The sequence below is a fragment of the Arvicanthis niloticus genome, chromosome 21 (genome assembly GCF_011762505.2).
Source record: "Arvicanthis niloticus isolate mArvNil1 chromosome 21, mArvNil1.pat.X, whole genome shotgun sequence".
NCBI classification, from domain to species: Eukaryota; Metazoa; Chordata; class Mammalia; order Rodentia; family Muridae; genus Arvicanthis; species Arvicanthis niloticus.
In genome coordinates this window covers 28,254,430-28,279,192 of record NC_047678.1, presented here as the reverse complement: position 1 = coordinate 28,279,192, position 24,763 = coordinate 28,254,430, and the positions used below count along the sequence as shown (strand labels likewise).

The window sequence follows — 24,763 nt, the reverse complement described above, 5'->3', positions numbered from 1 at the left end:
TCTCCATGATTAAAGAAAAAAATGAGAATAAGCAAAATTTCAGAAATGTTGGCACAACTGAGGTTGAGTCAACACCAAGCCATTTAAAAATTATCCTCCAGGAAGGTGCAAAGGCCTGTGCCAAGCCAATGGGTTTCCACCAGTTTTCAAGATCCTGGTTCCCTGGAACTAGATGGGCAAGTGCTGCCCCCTGGTGCTCTCAAGCAGGCTTTTCATCTGCTTGCTTTGTGCCAACCTAATTTTTTTTTTTTTTTTTTTTTCAGGGCTGAGACCTTAATCCCCACATACAGTCAAGAATAGTTCAAACTGGGTGTGGTAGCCCACACTTTTAATCCCAAATCTTGGGAGGCAGAGATAGTTGCTTCTTTGTGAGTTTGAGGCCAGGACTATGTAGAGAAACTAAACAAAACCAAACCACTAGAAAATAGGAAACAGGGGTTAAACACAGAGTATCAGTTTTTCCTCAGATAAGAAGGAAAGCACTCATTCAAGGGACCCATAGCTGATCTGAAAGACTAGCCAGTCTCAAGCTATATGGAGGAAGGGGAGATACCTACTCTTGCCCAACCTCTCTTGTCCTCTGCTGTCACCTAAGTCAACCTAGTCCTGTGTCGTGTGCAGGAGACTGTGCCTAGGCTCTTCTTTCCACAGCACGCTCGCTGCTCTTAGGTGGAGTCTGACCCCACATCTGCCCTTGGAGTAGGCTGAGACCCAGTCTACTCACGTTCCGCAGCAATGAGCCACCGAGAAAGGCGGGTGAAGGCTGTGGCAACAGATAGCTTTGGGGGCAAGTCTGGTGATTGATAAGCCGGGGTGGCACCCAGAGAGTTCAGCACCGCCCTTTGCCCGGCGCCCTAGGGCTCCGCCCGGGAACCTGCGTTTCCCATTCCTAAGCGCCTGGCTTGGGAGAGAGATGAAAGAGATCCCTGCGAGTGCCACGCCCCACAACGTTCGGGTTTCATGGACCCGCTAGTCTCAGTGTTCGGTTCCCACCCTTCCCCCCTCCACCCCGCCCCACATCCTTAAGGATCATTGGTGTTCCTCCGAAGTCCCGCCCTTCGAACGCCCAGGGCTTGCTTTCTGACCTCGCAGCTTTCAGCTCACAGTCGGTTGGAGTCCGGGCCTTCACTCCTCCCAGACCTCCCCTATCCCTGAACACCAGCTCTGTATTCTGCTGCTATACGTCCGCCCTCACTCCTCTCTAAAAGTCCCAGGACTCGACTCCCAGATTCTGCCTCTCATTTGCCTAGTTAGTCCTCGACTGAATTTTCACTAGGTTCCCGCTCCTCCCCCTCCGGGCGGCTCGTTCGTAGGCCCCGCCCCTTACCATCAAGGCCCCGCCCCTGCTGATTGGCCGGAGCTTACACAAGGCCCTGCGGGTCCCAGGTCGCCACTGGGTGTAGCGGAAACTGGGGACCGCCTTAGGCCCCGCCCCCGAAGCTTCACTTCCGGGACTTAGCTGCTACCGATAGACCGACTATGGAGCGTCAGGTGAGGGCTCGGCCCGTGGCCCCCGTGGCCTCCGTAGCCCGGGCTGAGCCTGACCCTGGTGTGTCCCCTGCGCAGGTGCTGCTGAGTGAGCCCCAGGAGGCGGCAGCGCTGTACCGGGGCCTTAGCCGCCAGCCTTCGCTGAGCGCCGCCTGCCTGGGCCCGGAGGTCACCACGCAGTATGGGGGCCTCTATCGGACGGTGCACACTGGTGTGTAGACCGAGGGAACTGGGTGGCGACGGGCCGTGCATCCAGGTGGAGAGATGGGGACTGTGGAAGGCATGCTGCTTGACACGGGTTTGGGGTGGAAACCCAACTGTAGTTCCTGCGCACAGGTGTTTTGGTGGCTGTGCTAGCCTTACTGATTAATAGTGCCTATGAATGAATTGAAGGTGTGGGAGTAAAATTCAGACCTGAGTGCAAAGTGTGAACCTCGCAGTACTCTCCAGCCCAACAACAGCTATGTTGCCCTTAAAATTCTGTGGTTGACAGTGGGTTCTCTCTATCAGCTCTGAAAGCCTGGGCTTAGGTTATATTAAGTGAAGTGTCGTCCAGGCTTTTCTCAGGATGTCCGGAGACAGATTGGGAAAGGTAGGCCTTGATTGGTGGGCAGTGGTCCAAACTGGCCCAGACAAGTTGAGCAGCCCCCTGCCTCCCTTGCAGAATGGACTCAGAGGGACTTGGAGCGAATGGAGAACATCCGATTCTGTCGCCAGTACCTAGTGTTCCACGATGGAGACTCTGTGGTGTTTGCCGGGCCTGCAGGCAACAGTGTGGAAACCCGGGGGGAGTAAGTGTGACAGGAGGAATCTGTAGACAAGACCACAGCCACCTGCTGTGCTAGCCTTTCATAAATGTCACCATGTGTCCTTAGGGTGTCCAGCTCTGTGCCTGTCCCCTTCAGGGACAACTTTGGGTGGCTTCAGGGGAGCAAAGAACTAGGTGCCTGCTCCTTGAGAACTCGTTTGGTCTCTGGAGACATGGCCTGATAAATACTAGAAGCTTCTTCCAAACTAGGTACTAGGTCCCTGGGAATCTGGAGAGAGTCAAGTCAGTAACCTAAGGAAGAGAGAGAAGGCCAGGTAGCTTGAGGCTGGAGGTGCTTCATGGGCTGGTATGAGATCAGAGTCCCAGCTGGCTGGGAGATAGTCTCCTGTGCTGCTTCTTCAGACTAAAAAGGGCTTATAAAAAAAAGGAAGGAAAGAGAGAGAGAGAGAGAGAGAGAGAGAGAGAGAGACAGACAGACAGACAGACAGACAGACAGACACTGACTCATCTAAGAGGTTGTGACCAAGGCTGTTTTAGGGCACAATCCTAACCTGCACCCCTGTTCTCAGGCTGCTGAGCAGAGAGTCTCCTTCAGGCACCATGAAAGCTGTGCTGCGCAAAGCAGGGAGCACAGCCTCAGGAGAGGAAAAACAGTTCTTAGAGGTGAGTCTGCAAGGATGAGGTGGCAGGCAGTGGCTTACTTAGCTCCGTAGGTGAGGATCTGTGGAGGGGCAGGCAGCCTGATGCCTAAGTATCCTCAGGTCTGGGAGAAGAACCGGAAGCTCAAGAGTTTCAACCTGTCAGCACTGGAGAAGCATGGGCCTGTTTATGAGGATGGTGAGGCGCCTGGCTGGTAAGCAGGCAGGGTGGAAAGAAGGGGCAACCATAGCTTTGGGTTCCCCCTAATCGTCCCTCCCTGCCTGCAGACTGCTTTGGCTGCCTTTCCTGGTCACACTCAGAGACACACTTGTTGTATGTGGCGGAGAAGAAGCGTCCCAAGGCTGAGTCCTTCTTTCAAACCAAAGCCTTGGACATCAGTGCCAGCGATGATGAGATGGCCAGGCCGAAGAAGCCAGACCAGGCCATCAAGGTGCTTGTGGTGTGACCAGGCCACGACGACCCTGCTGGGCAGTCCTGCACTGCGTCCAGTGGACCTGGGAGGCACTGGTGTCTAGGAGGCAGGGCAGGGTTCTGTAGGCACCCTGGGCATTGAGTGTCCTCTGTTCTCAGGGGGACCAGTTTATATTTTATGAAGACTGGGGAGAAACTATGGTTTCCAAAAGCATCCCTGTACTCTGTGTTCTGGATATCGAGAGTGGCAACATCTCAGTGCTCGAGGGCGTCCCTGAAAATGTGTCCCCTGGTCAGGTCAGCAACAACTTGGCCTGTGTTCCAAGGAGTGGGGGTTCCCCTGCTTGAGCAATTACCTCTAGCTTATACCTACTCTGTGGGCTTGTTTACAGGCTTTCTGGGCCCCTGGAGACACAGGTGTGGTGTTTGTGGGCTGGTGGCATGAACCCTTCCGGCTAGGTATCCGCTACTGCACCAATCGCAGGTGAGGAAGTGGGTGGGCCAGAGGGCTCTTACGGCCCAGCTGACCATGGAGCTGAGTGTCTCTCTGACCTTTCCAGATCAGCTCTGTACTATGTGGACCTGAGCGGGGGGAAGTGTGGTAAGTGTCTGGTGTCCACATGTGCTGTCCTGTTAAGTCTTCCCCAGTCTATGTGATACTCATATTTCTGTGGCCTAGAACTACTCTCGGATGAGTCCCTGGCCGTCTGTTCTCCTCGGCTGAGCCCAGACCAGTGTCGCATCGTCTACCTGCAGTGCCCGGCGCTAGGTCCTCATCACCAGTGCAGCCAACTCTGCCTGGTGAGCTGAAGGGGGAAGGGTGGGAGGACGGTTAGCTTGTTGGGGAAATGTGGGCTAAAGGGGCAGCATCATCTTCCCCCTTGGGGCCCTCTCCTGTCCTCAGTGGATCAGTGGCCTGACCTTTCAGGGTAGGACCGGGAGGTTTGAGTGCTCTTGGGGCTCAGCACCTCAAGGGTCTCCTCCAGCCACAGAGATGCTTGTCTTTTAGTTCACATCTCCAAGTAGCCAGGCTCTACAAGGAGCAGAGGCAGAGTTGGGGGTTATACAGAGTCCATCCCCTGCACAAGGAGAGCTCTGGGTGGAAGTCCAAGAGACATGCCATCTGAGACAAGTCCAGACTACCATAAAAGAGATAAACTCTTCCTAAGTTGCCACCCAAAGGGATAGATACCAGAGCTCTATGCCCTGAGATCCATGGCCTGGTGGGTTTGACCATTGTGTTCTCTTGTAGTATGACTGGTACACCAAGGTCACCACAGTGGTGGTGGACATTGTACCTCGGCAGCTGGGAGGTAAGAGGTGCCTGGCTGGGGACATCAATAGGGCCCATACTAGTGCTTTCTCTCCTTCCTTCCTGGGTTCTTTGGAGGACTCTGTCCTTGCTACTGCAGCCCTGTGCCCAGGCCCAACAGAGAAGATGCTACTATGGGTAATAGCCTGATAAAAAGTTGTTGCTTAGACCAAAACTAAGATCAGAGTAGCCCAAGTTGGCTTGGGATGAGTCTCAGAAAATATATTAGTTTGGATGTTACACTTGAGAAGCACTGGACCTGCGGGTTCTGTGTTACTCTATGTTCAATCCCACCCCATCAATCTGTCCAGTCTAAGTCTCTGGCGAGGCGGCTTGTAGCCGTGAGGCTCCCCTCTCAACATCAGGTGCTTACAGCTCTGCCTGCAATCCTCCGACATCCCAAGGATACAGGGATGAAAGTCTTTTCTCAAGCCACCCAGAAAGGTCCAAGGGTCCAGTGAACAAAGTTGTAGGGATACAGCTGGAATGTGGCTTCGTGGTAAAGCCCATGGCTAGCATGTGCAAGGAAAGCCGTGTGCTTGACCCTTAGCACACACCTTTAGTTTACAAGGACACAACAATAGGGACCTAGTCTGAACCTCGGCTCTGCCCATTAGCCGTGTGCTCATGGTTAGTGCACTGGCCTCCATGAGCTTCTGTTTCTTCATTTGTGGATGGGGTGATTATGTCCACCTTCGGAGCGCCTGTGTGAGCTACTGTACTCTGCACTCCGGTGGACAAACGCGTTATCTTAATAAGGTTAAGGCGCTTAATGTTGCCAAAACCCAAACAGGAAAAACCAATAGGAAAGCATTGACCTTGCCTCTTCCGGTCCTCAGAAGTCTCTCCCCCTCCCCCTTCACCTTCTACTCAGTAAACTCCTCATTGCCAAGGGTACCCTCATGTCTAGGACTGTGATTCCACCACAAATTTCAGGGGTCCTAGGTGAATTCCCCAACTTTATATTCTCGATCCCCCAGACCTCCACTCTTAGCTGCAGCCTTTCTGCCTTTGCAGAGCACTTCTCTGGGGTCTACTGCAGCCTTCTTCCTTTGGGATGCTGGTCAGCTGACAGCCAGAGAGTGGTCTTTGACTCTGCCCAGCGCAGTCGGCAGGTAAAAGCCCCTGATTGTGTGGAGGGGTAGCAGGGGTAGCATCAACATCTGCCCTCTGATCACCTGCCGAAGAGCTAGGACCTGGGACAGGGTGAGGATACGGCCCTAGAGGAGTGCGAGCCCGAACGTCTTTACTGTCCCCTCGAAGCCCTTTCTGCCTTCTGCTGGACTTGCTTTTCCTTAAGGGAACCAAATGTTCTGGTGCTCCACAGAAGAGCCCTAAGCCTGGGGCTGTCTCTGAGATGAGTCCTTGAACACTTTGTAATGACTGTAATGTAAGGAGTCTGGAAGGGTCCTTGAGGATGAGGTGCCCGAATGTGCCATGGTCCTTTGGGTGTGATATTACTTGTTCTCATCTTCTTCCGTTCCTTGCCTGGATGTATCCAGTATGTTGTGAAGGAACTGAATCTAGATCCAGGGTTCTCCCTGTTACAGAGTAGCCATCACCATAGGTCTAAGTGTCCCTAAGACAGTAGAAAGGAAATAGGGACAGGCCCCATAGGGCTGTTGGATGTGGTGCTACACATGGTCTCCCCTCTGTTTAAGGACCTGTTTGCTGTGGACACCCAGACAGGCAGTGTCACTTCCCTGACAGCTGGTGAGCAGGACCTCTGCAGTGGGGTGACGGCATGGGGGGGTGGGGATGGGAGATGGGCAGCAGGACCTCTGCAGTGGGGTGATGGGGGGGATGGGCAGCCAGCTTAGGAAGGAGCTAGAGCTTGACCCAGGCTAGCAGTGGTCAGCTCGGTCACTATCACCACGGGTGCTCCACAGCCCTTGCCAACAGTGTCCTGAGGAGCTAGCCAGGACACTACCTCTTTTTTCCGCTGCACTATTGTCTCCACACATCCTGGCCCCATAGCCCCACCCCGACCTAAGGTCTACAGACCTTTCTTGCCAAGCTATTCCAGTCATCTGCCTCCTGCCCAAACCCTGGAGAAACCTTCGCTGGACTCCGGCTCCCCCACACTCACCTTGTGGTCTGCCTCTGAAACAGCCTTTGACTCTGCACACATCTGCTTCCCCTAGGGGGTCAGCAAGATGCTGCCTTAGGGTTTCTATTGCTGTGAAGAGACACCATGATCATAGCAACTCTTAATAAGGAGCCATTTAATGAGAGCTGGCTTACAGTTTCAGAAGTTTAGTCCATTATTGTCATGGCAGGGGAGTGTGGCAGCACTCAGGTAGACGTGCTGTTGGAGAAGGATCCCAGAGTTCTACATCTGGATTGACTGGCAGCAGGAAGAGAGTGACAGGGACCTGGCATGAGCTTCTGAAACCTGAAAGCCTACCCTCGATGGCACACTTTAACAGAGCCACAGCTACTCCAACAAGGCCATACCTCTTAATAGTGCCACTCCCTGTGAGGCTATTGGGGAGCATTTGTATTCAAATTGCTACAGGTGCCAAAGTTCTAATTCTGCATCTCGGGCTTGGGACATAGGTCATTACTAGGGTGTTTCCCTAGCATATACAAAGCACATAAGTAGCCGGGCGGTGGTGGCGCACACCTTTAATCCCAGCACTTGGGAGGCAGAGGCAGGCAGATTTCTGAGTTCGAGGCTGGCCTGGTCTACAGAGTGAGTTCCAGGACAGCCAGGACTACACAGAGAAACCCTGTCTTGAAAAACCAAAAAAAAAAAACAACAACAACAAAACAAAACCAAACAAAGCACATAAGTAAATAGTAATAATAATAACAACAATAACAATAGAAATTAATAATAATATAATAATGATAATGAATGGACAATTTTAGACCAGTCCCCTTTCCTTTACCCAGTTTTTTGGCTACCATTCTTTTTACGCTGCAGTCATTGGAGTAGGTAGAGTACCTTGGTAGCTTTCTGTGTCCCTAGCTCTGGCAATTTTTTTTTTCTCCCTCTGAGACAGGGTTTCTCTGTATAGCCCTGGCTATCCCGGAACTCACTCTGTAGACCAGGCTGGCCTCGAACTCAGAAATCTGCCTGCCTCTGCCTCCCAAGTGCTGGGATTAAAGGCGTGCGCCATCACTGGTGTGGTCTGGCAATTCTTGAGCATAGCCATTGTCTGTCAGATGAACAGGAAGCTTACCTAGGACATGCAGTTAGGTGTTTGTAAGATGTACATCTCAGGGTTAAAGGTAGAAAAGTGGTGGCCCCTGCCAGGAACTTACATCATCTGCTTCCTCTAGCGGGGTCAGCAGGAAGCTGGAAGCTGCTTACAATTGACCAAGACCTTATGGTTGCCCAGTTCTCCACGCCCAGTCTGCCCCCGAGCCTGGTGAGTACTGTGGGTCCCAGGCTAGAAGACAGGAATTACAAGCTTCCATGCCATAGAACTGGCCCCAAAGACTGACCATGGTTGGTCAGCATGTAGAAGGGCGGAGACGACTTGGCTCCAGCCTAGTCCTATGGTTCTTCGGGCTTGGCACTCATGAGTAGGAACTAGGGGCTAGCATTTGCACCGTCCTGAACAATGTGCCTACAGAAGTGCCCAGTAATTTATTATTAGAGTCAGGGAAACAGAAAGACCTAGAAGCCAAGAAATGTGGTAGGGCTAGGGGTGGCTCATATGTGGACGTCTGTTGGCATATACCACTCAACAGGAATTTATGCTCTGCTCTTTAGAGATGGGGCCCTGAGAGCTGGCCCATCTGTGACACTTTCCTTCCCCTTGGCAGAAAGTTGGGTTCCTGCCTCCTGCTGGGAAGGAGCAGTCTGTGTCATGGGTGTCCCTGGAGGAGGCTGAACCTATTCCTGACATCCACTGGGGCATCCGTGTTCTACACCCACCTCCAGACCAAGAGAATGTGCAATATGGTGAGCTGGGCCAATGGCAGTTGAACACCTTCTCCAGCTCCCAGCACACAGCATCTGTGGTGATCCTCCCTAGCTCACACTGCAGGCTTTCTAGGATTTCCTCTAAATTTTTTTCTGATCTTATGGTCACGGGGAGTAGCATCCAGAGATCTGGGTACCTGCTGTGGTTATCAGCACCAGGTCCTACCAGCCCATATCATCTGTGGTGAGGAAATTAAGGTTTAAAGGAATAGGCCGCACACAAGGCTTATGCGGCTACACCAGAATGTTATCCTTTCAGACAGTAGGGCTCTCTGACTAGGCAGAAAAGCAATAAGCTTTAGGGGGCTCCGTGTGTCATGGTGTGAGCTACCTTGGCTAGGCCTCTGTTTTACTTGGTCAGACCCATGCCATAGCTACAGACGGGGCTTGGTTGAGGGAGCCTTTGTGAAGTAGGACCGGTCTTGCTGACGACTGCCTTCTCCCTGCAGCTGACCTGGACTTTGAAGCAATTCTTTTGCAGCCCAGCAACCCTGCAGATAAGACCCAGGTTCCCATGGTAGTCATGCCTCATGGTAGGTATTTACCTAAGAGCCCTTGCCTCCCTACCACCCCTCCTAGCTGGCCTTTCATCCTCTGCTTCCTGTCCGCAGGGGGACCCCATTCATCCTTTGTCACTGCCTGGATGCTGTTCCCAGCCATGCTTTGCAAGATGGGCTTTGCAGTCCTACTGGGTAAGTGAGAAAGGCTCTGCCATCCCACTGGGGTTCCACGAAGTGATGAAGTGATGGGGTGGCCTTGGTTTGTATGTGCTTTTCTATGGTTACTCTTCAGAAACCACTACTGGGGCTGGGCAATGGCGGCACACTCCTTTAATCCCAGCATTTGGGAGGCAGAGGCAGTTAGAGCTTTGAGTCCAAGATCAGCCAGGGCTACACAGAAAAACCCTGTCTTGAAAAAAACAAAAAAAGAAACTACCAGAAATTTCCCTGACCTAGCCTCTGGCTTCATAACCTGGTGATCGTGTGGATTAACTTGAAGCTTCCATGGAAAGCATGCTGTGGTCTCTGGGTAGCAGCTTCGTAGATCTTGGCTACCTCCCCTTACAGCATGTGATGCGGCTGGTCCTAGGGCCTACTTCATAGATACGTGGAAGGGGGTGAGGGCTGAGGACATTGCCTGACTATCTTGTCTCACTTTTAGTGAACTATCGTGGCTCCACTGGCTTTGGCCAAGACAGCATCCTTTCTCTCCCGGGCAATGTGGGCCACCAGGATGTGAAGGATGTCCAGGTAGCAGGATGCTGGGCTCCTAGATAGGGAGGGTGGATTCATGGCTTTCAGCTGGCAGCGAGCGAGCTGTAGCGTCCTCCACCCACACTTTAGTTCGCAGTGGAGCAGGTGCTCCAGGAGGAACACTTCGATGCAAGACGCGTGGCCCTTATGGGTGGTTCCCATGGTGGGTTCCTCTCCTGTCACCTTATTGGTCAATACCCAGAGACCTACAGTGCCTGTATAGCCCGGAACCCAGTGGTCAACATTGCCTCCATGATGGGCTCCACTGACATTCCTGATTGGTGAGTGTGCGCTAAAGGTCCCTGCCCTTCCACCCCATGTTCCCATAAAGATCCTGCAGTCTGCATCTTTTGGTCTTTTATAGGTGTATGGTGGAGACTGGCTTCCCTTATAGCAATGACTGCCTGCCAGACCTGAATGTGTGGGAGGAGATGCTGGATAAATCACCCATCAAGTACATCCCTCAGGTACCCAGGTATCCTTGTGTGTGCCACCCATTCCTCCGGAATCCAGAGCTCAGCTCACCACAGTTCCTTGCCTCCCATACACCTAGGTAAAGACACCAGTGTTACTGATGCTGGGCCAAGAGGACCGGCGTGTACCCTTCAAGCAGGGTATGGAGTATTACCGTGCCCTCAAGGCCCGGAACGTGCCTGTCCGGTGAGTGGTACAGGATAATTCTGGCAGCTGGTGGCAGGTAAACAGGACAGGAACCTCCAACGTCATGTGTTGCTGCTCATACAGGCTCCTGCTGTATCCCAAGAGCACCCATGCGCTATCAGAGGTGGAGGTGGAGTCAGACTGCTTCATGAACACTGTGCTTTGGCTGCACACACACTTGGGCAGCTGAAGCCTGATCGCTCCTCGTGAGCTGGGCGGTCTGTCTCACACTTTGCTGTTGGTAAGCTCCAGCATCTGGCAGAACAGCCAAGAGGCTTCCTGGGCTCTGGACTCTGAATGAGTGAGCAGAGGACTATGGACTCCGTAATCATAATAAAGGAGGACACAGCCTGGTTTGTGCTGGTACTTCATACCAAGCCATCCCCAACCCCAGACTCTACCTTGGGGTTCAGAAACCCCAGGTCTTGGCATTGATATCCACAGTGGATTCTTCTCTGTCATTGACAGAGAGAAGCCATGAGAGACTCAACCCCTGCCTGTCCTGGCCAAATGGGACTGGTGCAGACCAACACAGCTCTTTCTGCTCTGGTCCCATGTGCTGGAAGCTGTTATGCACTATCATTCCCAGGCATGCCCCTGGAAGATGGTGGCACCCTGCCCACCCATGGTACACACCTTTTGAAGTTGTTCTGGGACCAGAACACATAGCCTAGAGTGTGCTTGTCTTAAGTCACACATTCTCTTGCAAGGGTTCAACCACTCACTCCCTAGAAACTGAGAGTAAGAAGCATATACAGACATAGAGAAAAGGTTGCTTTATGTTTGATAAGAAGTCTTGTCTTCTCTAGAGGATCAAACGCAGGCCTACTCCAGCTGCATGACCTTGTTAATCCAGTCCACAAACACAGACACACGTGTGAAGATAGCTGGCCATCGGGGCCGTGCACACACTCTGTTGGGGATGATAAGTCCCTGTAGGACCCAGCAATCATGGGTATAGCAGGCAAGTGGGCCCCCGTAGTCACCCTGGCAGGTAGAAGAACCGATGGAAGATGGAAGCTCTGGACCTTGGCAATGACTGACCTCCCCTGACATCCTGCCCCCTTGGTAATCAAGTAGTATAGTTCCAGGTCTCAACCCCTTCCCAGGCTGGCCCAGGAGCTCTCCTACTGACCTCACAAGCCCCCGTAGGGACCAGCGGTCCCTCGGTGCATATCTCACTCTCTTGTATGTGTCCTCGGTATTTCACGTTACATTCCTCGTTGGAGATGATCTTCATCAAGGCCACGTGAAGGACTGTGTTATTGCTTGTACCTGGAATGCAGACAATGATAAGGAGAGGACCCTTGAGACAAAACCAGTGCCGGGCTTCCTGACCTGTAGCGGTCTGTGTCTGTGCACTGTGCTCTTACCTTTGGAGTCACCCCAGCCTGCAATCTCACACTTGGTCCCTGGAGGTACCACATACTGTTCAGGAGGCAGGCAAATCCGGGCCACATGATGGTTCAGGGTCACAGGTCTTTAGCAGGAATGAGGATATTCAGAACCTATGACCACAAGGCCAGCCCTGCCTCACACCCTCTCCACTTGTCCACATACCTCTCCAGCTTGAGCAGAACAAGTTGAGAACCTACAGGTCCGCATACTGCCTTGGCCACTGGGACCTTCTGCAGGTTTGCCTCTCCAGGCTGTGGGTTCTGGTTAATTGTACCCAGCCATACCTCATATCCTCTGAGAGGTTCGTGGCTGGGAGAAAGAGACTCTGCTAGATCATTCTTGACTCCTAATCAGCCGTCCCAATTTAGTTTGCTTGCTGGCTTGCCTAAGGAAAGTGGCTGGGGAGGTGGGGACAGGCAATGGCAGGGAGAGGTAGGATGAAGGTAGCTAGGAGTCCCAGGCCCTAAACCCAAGGGAGGCTCACCATGACCAGATGCATTGTCGGGCCGTCAGTACCCACTGTTCCTTCACTAGGGAACCCCCACAGAAATGCTGGCCCTGTCTAGAGGAGTAAAGATTAGGAGAAGCCACACTGAGCCCTAGGACATATGCTAGACCTGTCATTTTTGACAAGGATCTTCTGGTACAGGGCCAGGTATCCATCTTCTACTGATAATAACCACAGAGCTTACAGCCTCAGCTCCTTCCTTGAGATAAGCACTTAGGCCTCACCGATTCCGCAAGCTGACTGTCCATGGTGAGTTCCCAGGATGGCCCCCCACCACACGAAGTCTGTTACTCTTGTCAACTCTCTTGCCACACTTTTCAAACTGCACCTGGTCTGGGGTTGGGGGAATGAAACCTTCAGTGAGGGTTAGGGTCAAAGAAGGTGTACCCACAACTGGCCCAACCCCGTACCTGGGGGGTCCAGAATGGATGGTGGCTGGTCATCATCTGCAAGACCAAGTTCACTCAGGTTAAGGGAGCCAGTCCATGGAGGTGAGGGCTGAAACCCAGCCAAGGGGATGTCTTAGGCACTCACCACAGCGTTGTAGGGCACAGTAGTCAAACAGGGTCTCTGGGTCCAAAGTATAACACCAGGGCCCATGGCTATCCCCATCCGGATTCCGGCAGAAGTTTGCCTCCAGTCCTGCCTGCGGTGCCGAGGTGGGTGTGAATCTAGGTGTAAGGGCAGGAGGTAGGGGGACACAGCAGGCCAGTCAGACCCTCTTCAAACTCACAAGAACTTAAGGCAATCTGCCCTAGAGTTAAGACCCTAACTGGCTCTGTTGCACACACTCACTGCGGCTTGTGTGGTGTCTCTGACGACCAGTGCTGACACTGAACGCCCTTGCGGGTCTTGCTGACTGAGCCGCGATACTGTTCACCTGAGCCGCGGTAGCACCCTGTGGTGGGCGGGCAAGAGTGGTGGTCAGCCCTGGGTTGACTCCTGCCCGGGCAATGTACCCCCTGCTCCAGCCTCACCCTCTGGCACCACTTCTTCATTGCAGCGTGGGATCTGGTAGCAGAAGGCCACGCGTAAACCAGGTCGAGATGTGAAGCACCAAGGAGCCTCGGAGCCATCAGGATTCCGGCAGTAATTCTCACGAAGGTCCCTGAGTAGTCACTCCCCTTATCGAGAGTGGGGTCCCACCTAGCCCAGCAGCCAACCCGCAGTAAGCTGGACCCTTTGGCTCCGCCCCCAGGTCCCACCTTCCCATAAGTTCTGCTTCCACCCACAGGTGCACTTTCCCTGCTCTGGCCTGTCACCTCACTTGCAAGCATATTTCTCTGGCGCAAAGCGGTGCTGGTGCGGAGTCTGCGCATCCCACCGCTGGCAGGGCACGCCCGCAGAGGTGGTATTGGTTGTTCCTCGATAGTCTTCCCCTTTTCCGCGGAAGCAGTTAAAAGCCTTGTCCTTGTTGCGCCGCTGTGATTTGGCTTCTTTGATGGTCGGAGGCAGGTTGGGCCCTGCCCGAAAGCTGGAATTGGTCTCTGGTATTCCGCAGGCTTTGCTCTGTACCCACGTCTAACTTCCCTAGTACCTCTCACAGTTGAACCACGCCTGCCAGTTTTTTCCAAGTTCCTTCCTGGGCCCTGTCCCTGCAGCTTACCGCAACTGGGCAGGTCACAGAATTCTCGCTCAACATTCGGGTCTGTGGTGTAGCACCAGGGCCGCTCAGATCCATCCGGATTACGGCAATAGTTGTCTTTCAGAGCTTTGTCTAGGAACCTGGGAGCAGTAACAAGACTCTTGGGACTCAGGCCCCGTTCCGGTAGAGCTGAACCCCACCCTCAGCATAAGGATTCAACCTACATACTTTTCAGGCTGGAAAGGGTGGGAGTGGGGGTGCTGTAGGTCCCAGCGTTGACACTCCCGTCCTGATTCTGTGACATCTACCTCACCATGATAATCCTCGCCGTTGCACCAAACACAAACAGCTGGAAACAGGGCCAATGCATGTCCAGGAGGGGGGCAGGCCTATCACTCCCTCCTTAGGCTTGATTGACCCCAGCTGCTTACCCTCCCTGCAGGATTTGATGCCACAGCTCTGGAAACGAACACTGCGGTTTGTTGTATAGCACCAGGGACCTCCGGGGTCCCTGTCAGGGTTCCGACAGAAGTTCTCTTCCAAGCCATTCTTTGGAGTGGGCGTATACCTGTAGACAGAGAGCCTTACTTACTACAGTGCATGCTGGGGGAATTCTGCATCAGGCCTAATGGTCTGACCCTAAGTGTCTGGCTCACTTGTGATCATTGGGGAACCTATGGCTCCAGGCTTGGCAGGGCAGGCCATCAGCTGTCCTGGCCACAGTGCCCCGGTAGCTGACCCCATTGTCCATGATGCAGGTCCGCACATAGTCTGGAAGCAATAGAGGAGGGTCAACAGGGACTGAGGCTTCCTGCCCCCTGTTACTCACCCTGTTTCCCCTCCTCACCACTTGCCTTTCTTCTGGAAGAGATCACACAGACTCGAATGGTATAGCTGTGTGTGCAGTGAGTGCTGAGTCCACGGCAGCAGCTGGCACCCGTGGCTGCTCATATTGTAGTGGAAGGCTCTGGGGAGCAGGCACAAGGTTAACTGGCAACCTAGATCCTCATACCCTCAGCCATACCTAGGCTGCTTAGCCACTCACCGACAGTCCAGAAGGGGCCCGCAGCGCCTAGCACACTCCTCAGCATCTGCCACATCCTCCTGCCATGGCCCTGGCACCACTGTGTGTAACAGGTTCCTCAACTCTGTGCCCCGGAGCAGCTGGAAGTCATTCAGTGGTGAGCGCTGCCCTGTGTGATGGGTGTGGGGAAATGATTAGGCATATAAGTACATGTATTTTAACACACCCTATCTTTTGCTCATTTAGGGGATCCAGTACAAAGTCCTTGGGGTGGGCCTTGTGTATATTTTCAAGAGTCAAGCTAATTTCTCCATACCCAGTGAGCTGGGGAGGCAGGTCCAGATACAGTGATTATTATTAGTCTGCTAGGAAGCTTGGCATTGGGCTCCGGTCTAATATATCCACTCTATGAGAATTTGGGTGATGGTGTTGGCCCTATGATGACATTTCCCCCTTCTCACGCCTCAGATGAGAATGCTTGGACTTTGAGCTAAGATACTTTCTGAGGAAGTATTCCTCAGCTTCAGCATTCTGACCCCAAATCTGGCCCCTCACCAGAATAAAGGCACACGTTATAGTGAATGTATTAGGCTTAGGAGCCGCGCCTTCTGGATTTGATAGTTTCTCTTGTTGAAAGACTGCCTCTGTGCTACAGTATGTTCTATGTAGTCCTGATCAGACTGTGTATATTTGAATTCCCTAGCCTTCTCAGCTCTGCTCAACAGGCCAAGGTCACTGATCCCTGCCCAAAAGAAAAGTAAACTCTCAATGAGAACAGTTATACAGGCCCAGGGTGAACTCCCTCCCGAAGGCAAATTGAGATCAGGGTGGGTGACACTCACCAAGAGCCCTTGAACACTGTGCCAGGAGCAGCAGAAGTGGGAGCCACCCCATTCTCCTAATCTGGAGGCTGCACTGTGACCCACCACAGCCCCATCCCGGAAATTGTGAAATCTGTCCCTTCAGGATTGGGTGGCTCTGGCTCCACACCCCCTCTCTGAGCCTGCTTGAACCTGACTGACACTGGGTGACAATTGCTAGGTGGAGCCTAGGCTTGAGGCCTTGAGTCAAGTGTTAGGCCCATCTCACTGAAGCTAGAGCCCTAAGAGGCCTCTCTATGTAGTAGGCAGGACTTAGGAGGGTCTGTGTGGAAACATTAGGCATCCCTGAGGCAGAGCCTGCCTGCTCTATGCAATCACCAGTCTAGCCAAGATCACTACATTGGTTTTCCTACCACCATCATCTATCCCTTAGGTAGCAAGCATATCGATGCTTCATGTGCTTCAGAAATTGCATGAAGTCCCTGGTGCCTGCTTTACTGTAGAGGTGTGGTGCGCATCACAGAAGTCAGACTCTCTGTGATTAAGTTTACAAAGTTAAAAACTGAAATTTTTCAGTTACAAGGTTACAAAGTTAAAAACTGAAAATTTCAGTTACACTGGTCACATGTCAAGAGTTTTGTGTCCACAGTAGCTGCCATCAACACTGACACTTCTATGTTAAAAGACTCTGCTAGTAGGGGTTGCCAAGATTTTCCAGCCCCTGGATTATATTTTTTTCTGGGCCTCAGTTTCTTCCTGTAAAGTGAGGAACAATTTCCCCAGTCCTAGTGCTACCTCTCCCTGTTCAAACTGCCTTATCAGTTAAGTCCCAGCTATAGGCCAGTCAGCCCACACCCCTAGCAGCACATCCTAGGGACATTCATCGCCTCTCAGAAGTGTCATCCCAGGTAAGCTGAGCAACCCTTCCCATTGGATCTGGTGTCGGGAGGGGGCGTGCGCGGGTGTGACAGGTAGCAAATTTGCTGACAGAAGTGGCCTTTCAGGCTGTGTGTGGGTCAGCGCTCCAAACAAGGTACAAGTTGAGACAGGTGGACCTAGGTACCGATCAGAGCATAGTCCCTGCTAAGGTTGGGCTAGGAAAGGCTGGAGTCGAAACAGGTGGCCCATCAGGCAAAACAGGTAAACACCTTGGTAGGAGTCGTGGGTGGGTTTTCTGCCAGCAATGGCCTGTTGCAGTCTGTACATATGCGCGTGCGCGGCTGGAGCGGCGCGCGAGCGGGCACGCGGTTTGGCCCTGGACGGGTGCCGTAGCCGAAAAGCTGGGCGGATGTTGTGAGCCGGTCGCGGAGGCTGAGGCCGGGGGTGAGTGAGAGGCGGCCTGGCTATGAGCCGGGCGGGTCCGGTGACTCCCCTCGAGGCCCCTGGCCGACCCAGTGCGACAGTGCCGCGGCCTGCGGTATAGGACTCCCAGCGGGAGCTGGCCTGACAGGTCCTATGGACCTTGGGGCCAATCAGGGGCGACCCTGGGGGAGCATGCGCTGCCCTTGACATCCTTGGCCACCTAGACTTAGTCCGTTCGGTTCTGAGCTTGGATCCCTTAGAAAGGCTGGGCAATAATGGAATGGCAGGGAGCCCTGGGGCAGACGCAGGTTCTGCCTCTAAATCCCCTACACCTGACACCCAGAGTGTGTGTCTGGAAGGTTGGCTTCCAGTTCTTACTAACTGCGTCCAATAAGTTCTGCAGTTGTTCCGATATAAGAGGGACTGGTAGTGGTTGTCCATCGAGGGCCCCCTGAGGGCGGCACAGTGGCAGAATCACCTTCCTGAGCCTGGTATGATGCAGGCAGGCGAGGGTTTGTGGCGGGAGCTGAGGGCCCCTTTGGGGTGTGATAAGAGTTGGCTACAGAAAAAGAAGTGCTGGCTCAGGCAGTAACTGAAGGCCAAGCTCTGCACAAGCGCTAATAGAACTTTCTGGGCCGGTGGTGGTGATGGCACACCCATCCCTTGCAGTTTAGTACAGTCATGTGTGATCGCTGAACTCCCGAAGCTGAAAGTTCAGTTTTTAACTTTGTAAACTTAACCACTCTTGGTGCCTGCCTACCCTGTTGTGCGGCACACCCCTATAGTGAGACAGGCATCAGGGACTTAGTGCAGCTTCTGTAACAGCTGCAGCAACAACATGCTACCTAGGGATAGACAGCAGTAGAAAGACCAATAGAGTGATCTTGGCTAGGGCGATGTTTGCATAGGGTAGAAGGGTATGTGTGGGTACAAGAAAGCCAATGAGACTAAAAATAAGAAAAGCGAGAAAACTTGGGCTAAGTGTGACATCTCTTACTCTGGGAGGAGTAAGAGGGACTTGAGGCTGCAGGGAACATGGCATAAGGTCTTGCTTTTTGAATATGAGCTGGACTCCATGACCAAGGTGTAAATACAGGAGTTTTTCCTCTGGGCCACCTCAGTTTCTACATGTTGATCTGATTTCCCCAGAGCCATGGCTTTTAGTTATGGTTCAGCAAACATACTTTGTACCAGGTCTCTGCTAGGTCCTGTATGGGGCACTGAGACAGCACGGGACATGGTGTCCTATCCAACATCCCTGTGTAGAAAGCTGGGAGGCCTTGCTTACCCCTGCCCTAGGTTAGTATATGTGTGAATATGCATGGTTTCAGTCTCACCAGCTCCCAAGCCGCTCCTACTCTATTGCAGGACTGAGGTCTGTATGGGCCTTTGACTAGCCTGGAGTAGACACTCTGCATCTGGCTCAGCCTCAGGACCATTGACTGCCCATGAGTGAAGAAGGATGGCATCCAAGGGGGCTGGCATGTCTTTCTCCCGAAAGAGCTATAGGCTGACGTCAGATGCTGAGAAGTCCAGGGTCACAGGTAAGGGCTGACCTGGCAGGGAGGGTGTGCTTTGTGTTGGGGGAAGGAGAAGGAAGGGACAGATTCAGCAAGGGCCCAGGTCCATTGAAACATGGGACTTTCCAGTGTGGTTGCTCTTCTGACCCTTGTGGCTGGCCGAAGATGAGCTGTCTGTGGGATCAGTAGAGACCATGAGCTGTTGCAACCACTTGCCTCTTTTCTCTCTTCTGATTGGTGACCCAGGCATTGTGCAAGAGAAACTACTGAGCGACTACTTGTACCGCGTCTTTTCCTCTCCTGACCATGGGACCCCTGCAGCCACCAGCAGGTATGGTTGGGTGTGTAGCCCCATCCTCTCTGTTGGGCCTGACCAGATGCTGGAAATTGCAGTTATGGAAAAGGGCATGGTGTTCTGTTCTCATGTGAGCCTGTGCCTGCAGCTGCTCTCTGAACTCTTGTTTCTCTCTCCAGACAGCAGAATCTCCTTTCCAGGGATCCAGGGAGGGGTTCATGTGTCTTTGGCCTCTGTCAGCATCTGGCCTTACGTGCACTTTTCTGTACCTCTCCTCTGCTCTGGCCCCCTGTAGTCTCTGCCTGGCTTTTTACATAATAGAAACCTCAGTTGAATGCATTTATGTTTAACCTGCAAAAAAGTTACAAGTAGCAGAAACTTCAAAACAATGCAAAGCAAACCTCCTCTTCTATTGTTAGTTAGATGTGACTTATTTGGGTGTGATTTCTTCTGGTTTTTTTATCTCACAATGTACATAATTTAGATAATTTAGATTGTATAGTATATAATTCAGACTTTAAAAGAAAGACCTCAGAACACTTTTGGAAAAAATGATCTGAAGGGTGGTGGCTCATAACTGGAACCCCGACCCCTGGGACTGGGAAAGGCAAGAGGACTGAAGTTCAAGACTGATCTATTCAGGGAAAAAAGACACTGTCTCAAAAAAAAAAAAAAATATTCCTTGCTGTTGTGTAATAATTGAAACAAAGTAAAAATAAGCTACATACTTTTTTAAATATTCAAAGTTGCTTTTGAGACTGTGTAAGACTGGCTGGCCTGGAACTCTTCAGTTAAGACCAAGGTACCCTGGAGCCCATAGGTGATGTGAGAGTCACCTGCCTCTGGCACCTATGTGTCCAGATTGTAGTGCCACCAGGTCTAGCACCTTCCGCCTGCCTGCCTGTTGCTCCCTCTCCTCTTTCTTTCTTTCTTTCTTTCTTTCTTTCTTTCTTTCTTTCTTTCTTTCTTTCTCTCTCCCTTCCTTCTTTCCTTCCTCTTTCTTTCTTTCTTTCTTTCTTTCTTTCTTTCCTGGTGTGTGTCTGGGGTCTTTGCTTACTGTACAGCTCACTTTTGGGAGTCAAAGGACAAATCGTAGGAAATGAGCTCAGGTCATGAACCTTGAATGGCAAGTGCCTCTCCCACTGAGCCATCTTGTTAGCTCCGTGGCCAGTAGTTTTAAGTCTTTTATTTAGTCTTTGACAATTTTATATATACATGCAATTTTTTTTGGGGGGGGGTGTGTTTAAGACAGGGTTTCTCTGTGTGGCCCTGGCTATCCTACAACTAGCTCTGTAGACCAGGCTTGCCTCAAACATCAGCCTGCCTCCCTAGTGCTAGGACTAAAGGTGTACGGGAATACAATGTATCTTGATTTTATCCTTCCCCGAGGTTCCCCTTGCACTCTCCTTGGAAAGGCCCAGCTTTTTAAGACAGCAAGTCTTTGTGTTTATCTGTGTATGTGTATATAAAACCTATGAAACAATGACTAGCATCAACCTAATGAACATTATTAATCACTTTTAAATATTTTTGGAAATTAGAACTTTCTTTCTTTCTTTCTTTCTTTCTTTCTTTCTTTCTTTCTTTCTTTCTTGAGGTAGGGTATCATTATATATCACTGGCTGTCTTGGAACTTACTATGTATACCAGGTTGGCCCTAAATTCGCAAAGATCTGCCTGCCTCTGGCCAGCTTTAGATATCTATTTTTGTTTCATGAATATTTTTCATGGTATGAATTGATTTTGATGGGTATCTTTTAGGACCAGAGTTCTGCCATGGCCCATTCCACTGTGCACACTTCAGAGGCTCTTTTGCTTGTGTAAACATGGTGTGGGGGTGCCCAGGGCTGGCTAAACTATTTGACTTGCAACTACTTTTAAAAGGGGGAGAGGGAGTGGGGGGGGGGGCGGCTGGAGAGACAGCTCAGCAGTTAAGAGCACTGCCTGCTCTTTCAGAGTTTTGAGTTCAATTCCCAGCAACCACATGGTGGCTCACAACCATCTGTAATGGGATCTGATGCCCTCTTCTGGTGTGTCTGAATACAGTGACAGTATACTCATATAAATGAAATGAATCTTTTAAAAAAGTGATTTTTGCCCAGCAGTGGTGGCACATGCCTTTAATCCCGGCAGTCATCAGGCAGAAGAAGGCAAATCTCTGTGAGTTTGCGGCCAGCTTCATCTACAGAGTGAGTTCCAGGACAGCCAGGGCTACACAGAGAAACCTGGTCTTGAGAAAGAAAAACAGTTGATTTTGCTCTATAGCCCAGGCTGGGCCCGAATGATAAGCTTCTTGCCCTAGCTAACCTGGAGATGGAAATACAGCCACCATGCCTGTTCCGCAAGCTCTTTTGAGACTGTTGCCAACTTAATTTGTCTGTGGGGCGTCACATAGGTTTTTTTTCCTGCAGTGAAGCCAAATGTCCCTACCTGTGTATTCCCTGGGTCATGTAACAGTTATTGTTCACTATCTCTACTCTTTGGGAAGCCCCCAAGACAGTAACAGGGTAGTCAGCCTGCTCTGGAGGGCTCCTGTCCACCCTCAACCCCCACATACACACCTCGTCCCCTACCTCCTCACCCCCATCTAATTCTGGCTTCTTCTCAGGACCATCTGATTCCTACCCGATGTGACCACTAGGAAGCAGGGCCATCAGTCACTGATTGTAGAGATGTAGGATTCTAGGCCAGGACCTGGGAATTCCCAGAAAGGGCAGGCAAGCGTTTGGCAAGTGGGCAGTGCCTCTGTGAGGCCCACCGCTGGGTGTTATATGCTGCTGGTCCAGGCCCCAGCACACCGCCCCTACGTCATAGGTCCGCAAGGGTGGATTCTAAGGAAGCTTCCTGTTGCCTTTGGACTTCTAGGGCATCCAGAGACAGGGTTGCCTTCAGCCTGCCTCTTACTGGCTGGGTAACGGTATTGATGGCTCCTGACTTCAGCCTGGGGCTCCGCAGGACCGAGGAGGAGGCTTTGCACAATCTACCTCCTGCAGTTTGTATTCAGCCCTGCCTTACTGCAGGAAGCATGTGGTCCATGAACCTAAGGATTAATTGCCTCGTGGGAGCTGGTGTTCTGATCATGTATAACCCTTCCAGAGCCTGCTGGTTTTAGGCAGATGAGTAGAACAGGTACTGAGATTAGAGGAAGAACAGGTGCTGGTAGTCTATGAACTGGATCTGGATGGGCATCAGGTCTCTGCTCTGCCAAGTCCTGCTGCCTGTTAATACTGCCTGCTATTCTTAGGAACTGAGCTGAGGTCAGTACCCTCTCCCTCTCCTTCTCTTCCCTCTCCCTCTCTTCCCTCTCCCCTCCCACATCTTGTTGTGTAGCCCAGTTAGGCTTCAAACTTGAAACTTTTTTTCCTGCCTTAGCCTCCTGAGTGCTGGGATTAAAGGTATGTGCAGCCATACCCAGCCTGACAGGCCCTTTTTACTCGGTGCTGGTGCTTGAGTGCTGAGAGGATTAGGCAGTCACCCAGACAAACTTGTCCAGCCCTTTTGGTTTTGGCTGCAAAAGATTGTGGGTAGATGGGCCATGCATTCTGCTGGCCACCCAAAGCCAGGAAGGTGTAGGATAGAGCTGCCAGCTTCTCGAGGGCTGAGCCCTTCATCGTGCCAGATCATGTCCGATCAGCCTAGTCTCCCCTGACTGCGTAGTGAGGAAAGTTGCTGCCAAAAGAATCATAGGTTTAGGGTTAAGGACTAGATTGGATAATCCTGGTGCTGGCCAACTTGGCAGCTGGCATTCCTCCCAGTCTTGTCTCTCTGCTTCACTTTCTCACCCAGAATCAATTCAGATGTGTCTGAGAGAAGACAGGTTGTGAGCTACAACAAGGGCAGCACATGCGGTTCCCTGGAATCTTCATCTGACATCCAGCTATCTGGTTGTTTGTTTGTTTACAGATAAGGGGATTAAGACTTAAAAGGGTGGTGTGAGCACTCACTGTTGGGAGTGAAGGAACATGGGGTGCAGGTGGAGGCAGGAGGACAGAGTTGTCCATCAACCCTCAGTGTCCTCCTTTTGCTTGCTTGTTGGATATTTTGAAGCAGGCTCTCCGACAGGCCTGGAACTTGCTAAGTAGACTAGTTGGCTCACCAGTAAGACCCAGATATCCATCCGCCTGTCTCCTCTTCCCCAAGCTGAAATTATACATACAGGCCATCACGTCCAACTTTTTTTTTTTAACATAGGTTCTTGGGATTGAACTCTGGTCCTTTTGCTTGTAAGAAAAACACTGAGACCGATGAGTTTTTATTTTTAAGCAGCCTAAGGTACAAGAGCCAAATTGGGCTGCTTGTACGTTTTATCTGGTGGCTAACCCAGTATGCTGGCTTGCCAGACAAGTCCTTTTTCTAGAGCAGTGGTTCTCAACCTGTGGGTTGTGCTCTCTCTGGGAATTGCATATCAGGTATATCAGTACAATTCATAACGGTAGCAAAATTACAGTTATAAAATAACAATGGAAATGAATTTTTAAAATATTTATTTATTTTATGTATGTGAGTACACTGTCACTCTTTTTTGACACACCAGAAGAGGGCATTGGATCTCATTATAGATGGTTGTGAGCCATCATGTGGTTGCTGGGAACTGAACTCAGGACCTCTGGGAGAGCAGTCAGTGCTCTTGACGGCTGAGCCATCTCTCTAGCCCGAGAAATCACTTTATCATTGGAGGTCACCACATGAGAAACTGTATCAAAGGGCCATAGTGTTAGGAGGTTTGAGACCCACTGCTCTGGAGCTTCAGCCAGCCCTGCTCCCGTGCTCAAGGAGAAAGGTGGCAGGGACTTATTGTTTGGCTGAACTCGAGGACTTGTGGGCCCCAAGTGTCCTCTCATTCTCTAGGAAACCACTGAACTTCCAGAATCTGCCAGAGCATGTGGACCAGCTGCTACAGGCGGACAGTGAAGATGACGAGAGCCAGGGTATGAGGTGTTTGTGGGAGCGGGGTGAGGAATGTGGTGTCAAACCCTGGGGTTCTGTGCACAGCTCATGTCTCCCTTGTGTCTGTCAGACCCTCTGCCATCCCTGACTTCACACCTCTCCTTTCCCAGTACAAGTTGAAGGCCGACTTGGCCCATCTACTGTGGTCCTAGACCACACAGGAGGCTTTGAGGGGCTTCTTCTTGTGGACGATGACCTCCTGGGGGTGAGTGCCGATGTCGTGGGTCCCTAGTGCAGCTCTTTCTGATACAGCCCCATCCTCTATATTCATCCTGATGGAGGTAGCTATTCACCCATCTTGACACGGCTCTAAGCCATGGTGTCAGCTCTTAACACCCCAGACATATCCCTGAAACCATGATATAGTCACTACCTCAAACCCTTTCAGCAAAGCCCAATGTCCCATTATGCCTGTCCCAGAAGCTCTGGACATGATACAATTTCTCCTGCTTCACCCAGACACAGTGTAGTGTTGGCCATGACAAACTTGTGGCACCAATGCTAACTCAGCCAGGGACAGCATATGTGCCTGGAGAGAAGTACCATGTTTTTCTCCTTCCAGGTGATTGGACACAGCAACTTTGGCACTATCCGTTCTACCACATGTGTGTACAAAGGTGAGCTCACCCCACTGAGGCTCAGAGAGTTAGGAAGAGATGGAGGCAAGTGGTGGTCCTCACTCAGCTGCTGGGCCTAACACTGCTATCTGCAGGGAAATGGGTCTACGAGGTGCTCATCTCCTCCCAGGGGCTCATGCAGATCGGCTGGTGTACCATCAACTGCCGCTTTAATCAGGAGGTACACATGAGGGAAGGGGCTCTCCCAAAGAGGGTCTTCTGTTGTAGGCATCCTCAGAGCAGGAACAGCCCTCAG

At 51.7% G+C, this 24,763-nt stretch overlaps 3 protein-coding genes across 6 annotated transcripts in view; 2 read left to right on the top strand and 1 right to left on the bottom strand.

Annotated features, from left to right (window-relative positions):
- The first annotated feature begins 1,337 nt into the window (after positions 1-1,337).
- On the top strand, positions 1,338-10,844 carry Apeh (acylaminoacyl-peptide hydrolase). The gene is made up of 22 exons (XM_034484132.2): positions 1,338-1,491; positions 1,567-1,699; positions 2,153-2,279; positions 2,827-2,920; positions 3,019-3,094; positions 3,184-3,347; positions 3,488-3,625; positions 3,721-3,812; positions 3,889-3,929; positions 4,008-4,129; positions 4,581-4,641; positions 5,658-5,755; positions 6,302-6,353; positions 7,929-8,017; positions 8,418-8,556; positions 9,027-9,110; positions 9,189-9,269; positions 9,739-9,827; positions 9,921-10,111; positions 10,195-10,297; positions 10,384-10,490; positions 10,575-10,844. The coding sequence occupies exons 1-22, from the start codon at positions 1,480-1,482 to the stop codon at positions 10,678-10,680; spliced, it is 2,199 nt and encodes a 732-aa protein (XP_034340023.1). The 5' UTR covers positions 1,338-1,479; the 3' UTR covers positions 10,681-10,844.
- Positions 10,845-11,251: 407 nt separating this feature from the next.
- Mst1 (macrophage stimulating 1) lies at positions 11,252-15,942 on the bottom strand. The gene is given in 19 exon segments (XM_034484164.3): positions 11,252-11,477; positions 11,626-11,765; positions 11,864-11,970; positions 12,051-12,197; positions 12,373-12,450; positions 12,621-12,729; positions 12,807-12,842; positions 12,931-13,067; positions 13,192-13,294; positions 13,374-13,504; positions 13,664-13,859; positions 14,003-14,121; positions 14,210-14,330; positions 14,413-14,549; positions 14,638-14,752; positions 14,836-14,948; positions 15,027-15,174; positions 15,848-15,908; positions 15,910-15,942. Coding segments are annotated over 19 exon segments (2,193 nt in total). The 3' UTR covers positions 11,252-11,315.
- A 684-nt stretch (positions 15,943-16,626) lies between these two features.
- The window catches only part of Rnf123 (ring finger protein 123), a 26,942-nt gene continuing 18,805 nt past the window's right edge, over positions 16,627-24,763 (top strand). Inside the window, exons 1-7 of one of the 4 annotated variants that reach the window (XM_076918019.1) lie at positions 16,627-16,734; positions 18,497-18,672; positions 18,895-18,979; positions 23,792-23,871; positions 24,001-24,095; positions 24,453-24,507; positions 24,603-24,688. In XM_076918019.1, the coding sequence (XP_076774134.1) occupies positions 18,591-18,672; positions 18,895-18,979; positions 23,792-23,871; positions 24,001-24,095; positions 24,453-24,507; positions 24,603-24,688 (483 nt within the window). In that variant the 5' untranslated portion in view covers positions 16,627-16,734; positions 18,497-18,590. Of the gene's footprint in view, positions 16,735-16,833; positions 16,967-17,028; positions 17,620-18,496; positions 18,673-18,894; positions 18,980-23,791; positions 23,872-24,000; positions 24,096-24,452; positions 24,508-24,602; positions 24,689-24,763 lie in introns of those variants that run through there. The other 3 variants (XM_034483631.2, XM_034483629.2, XM_034483630.2) reach the window with 3 other exon arrangements.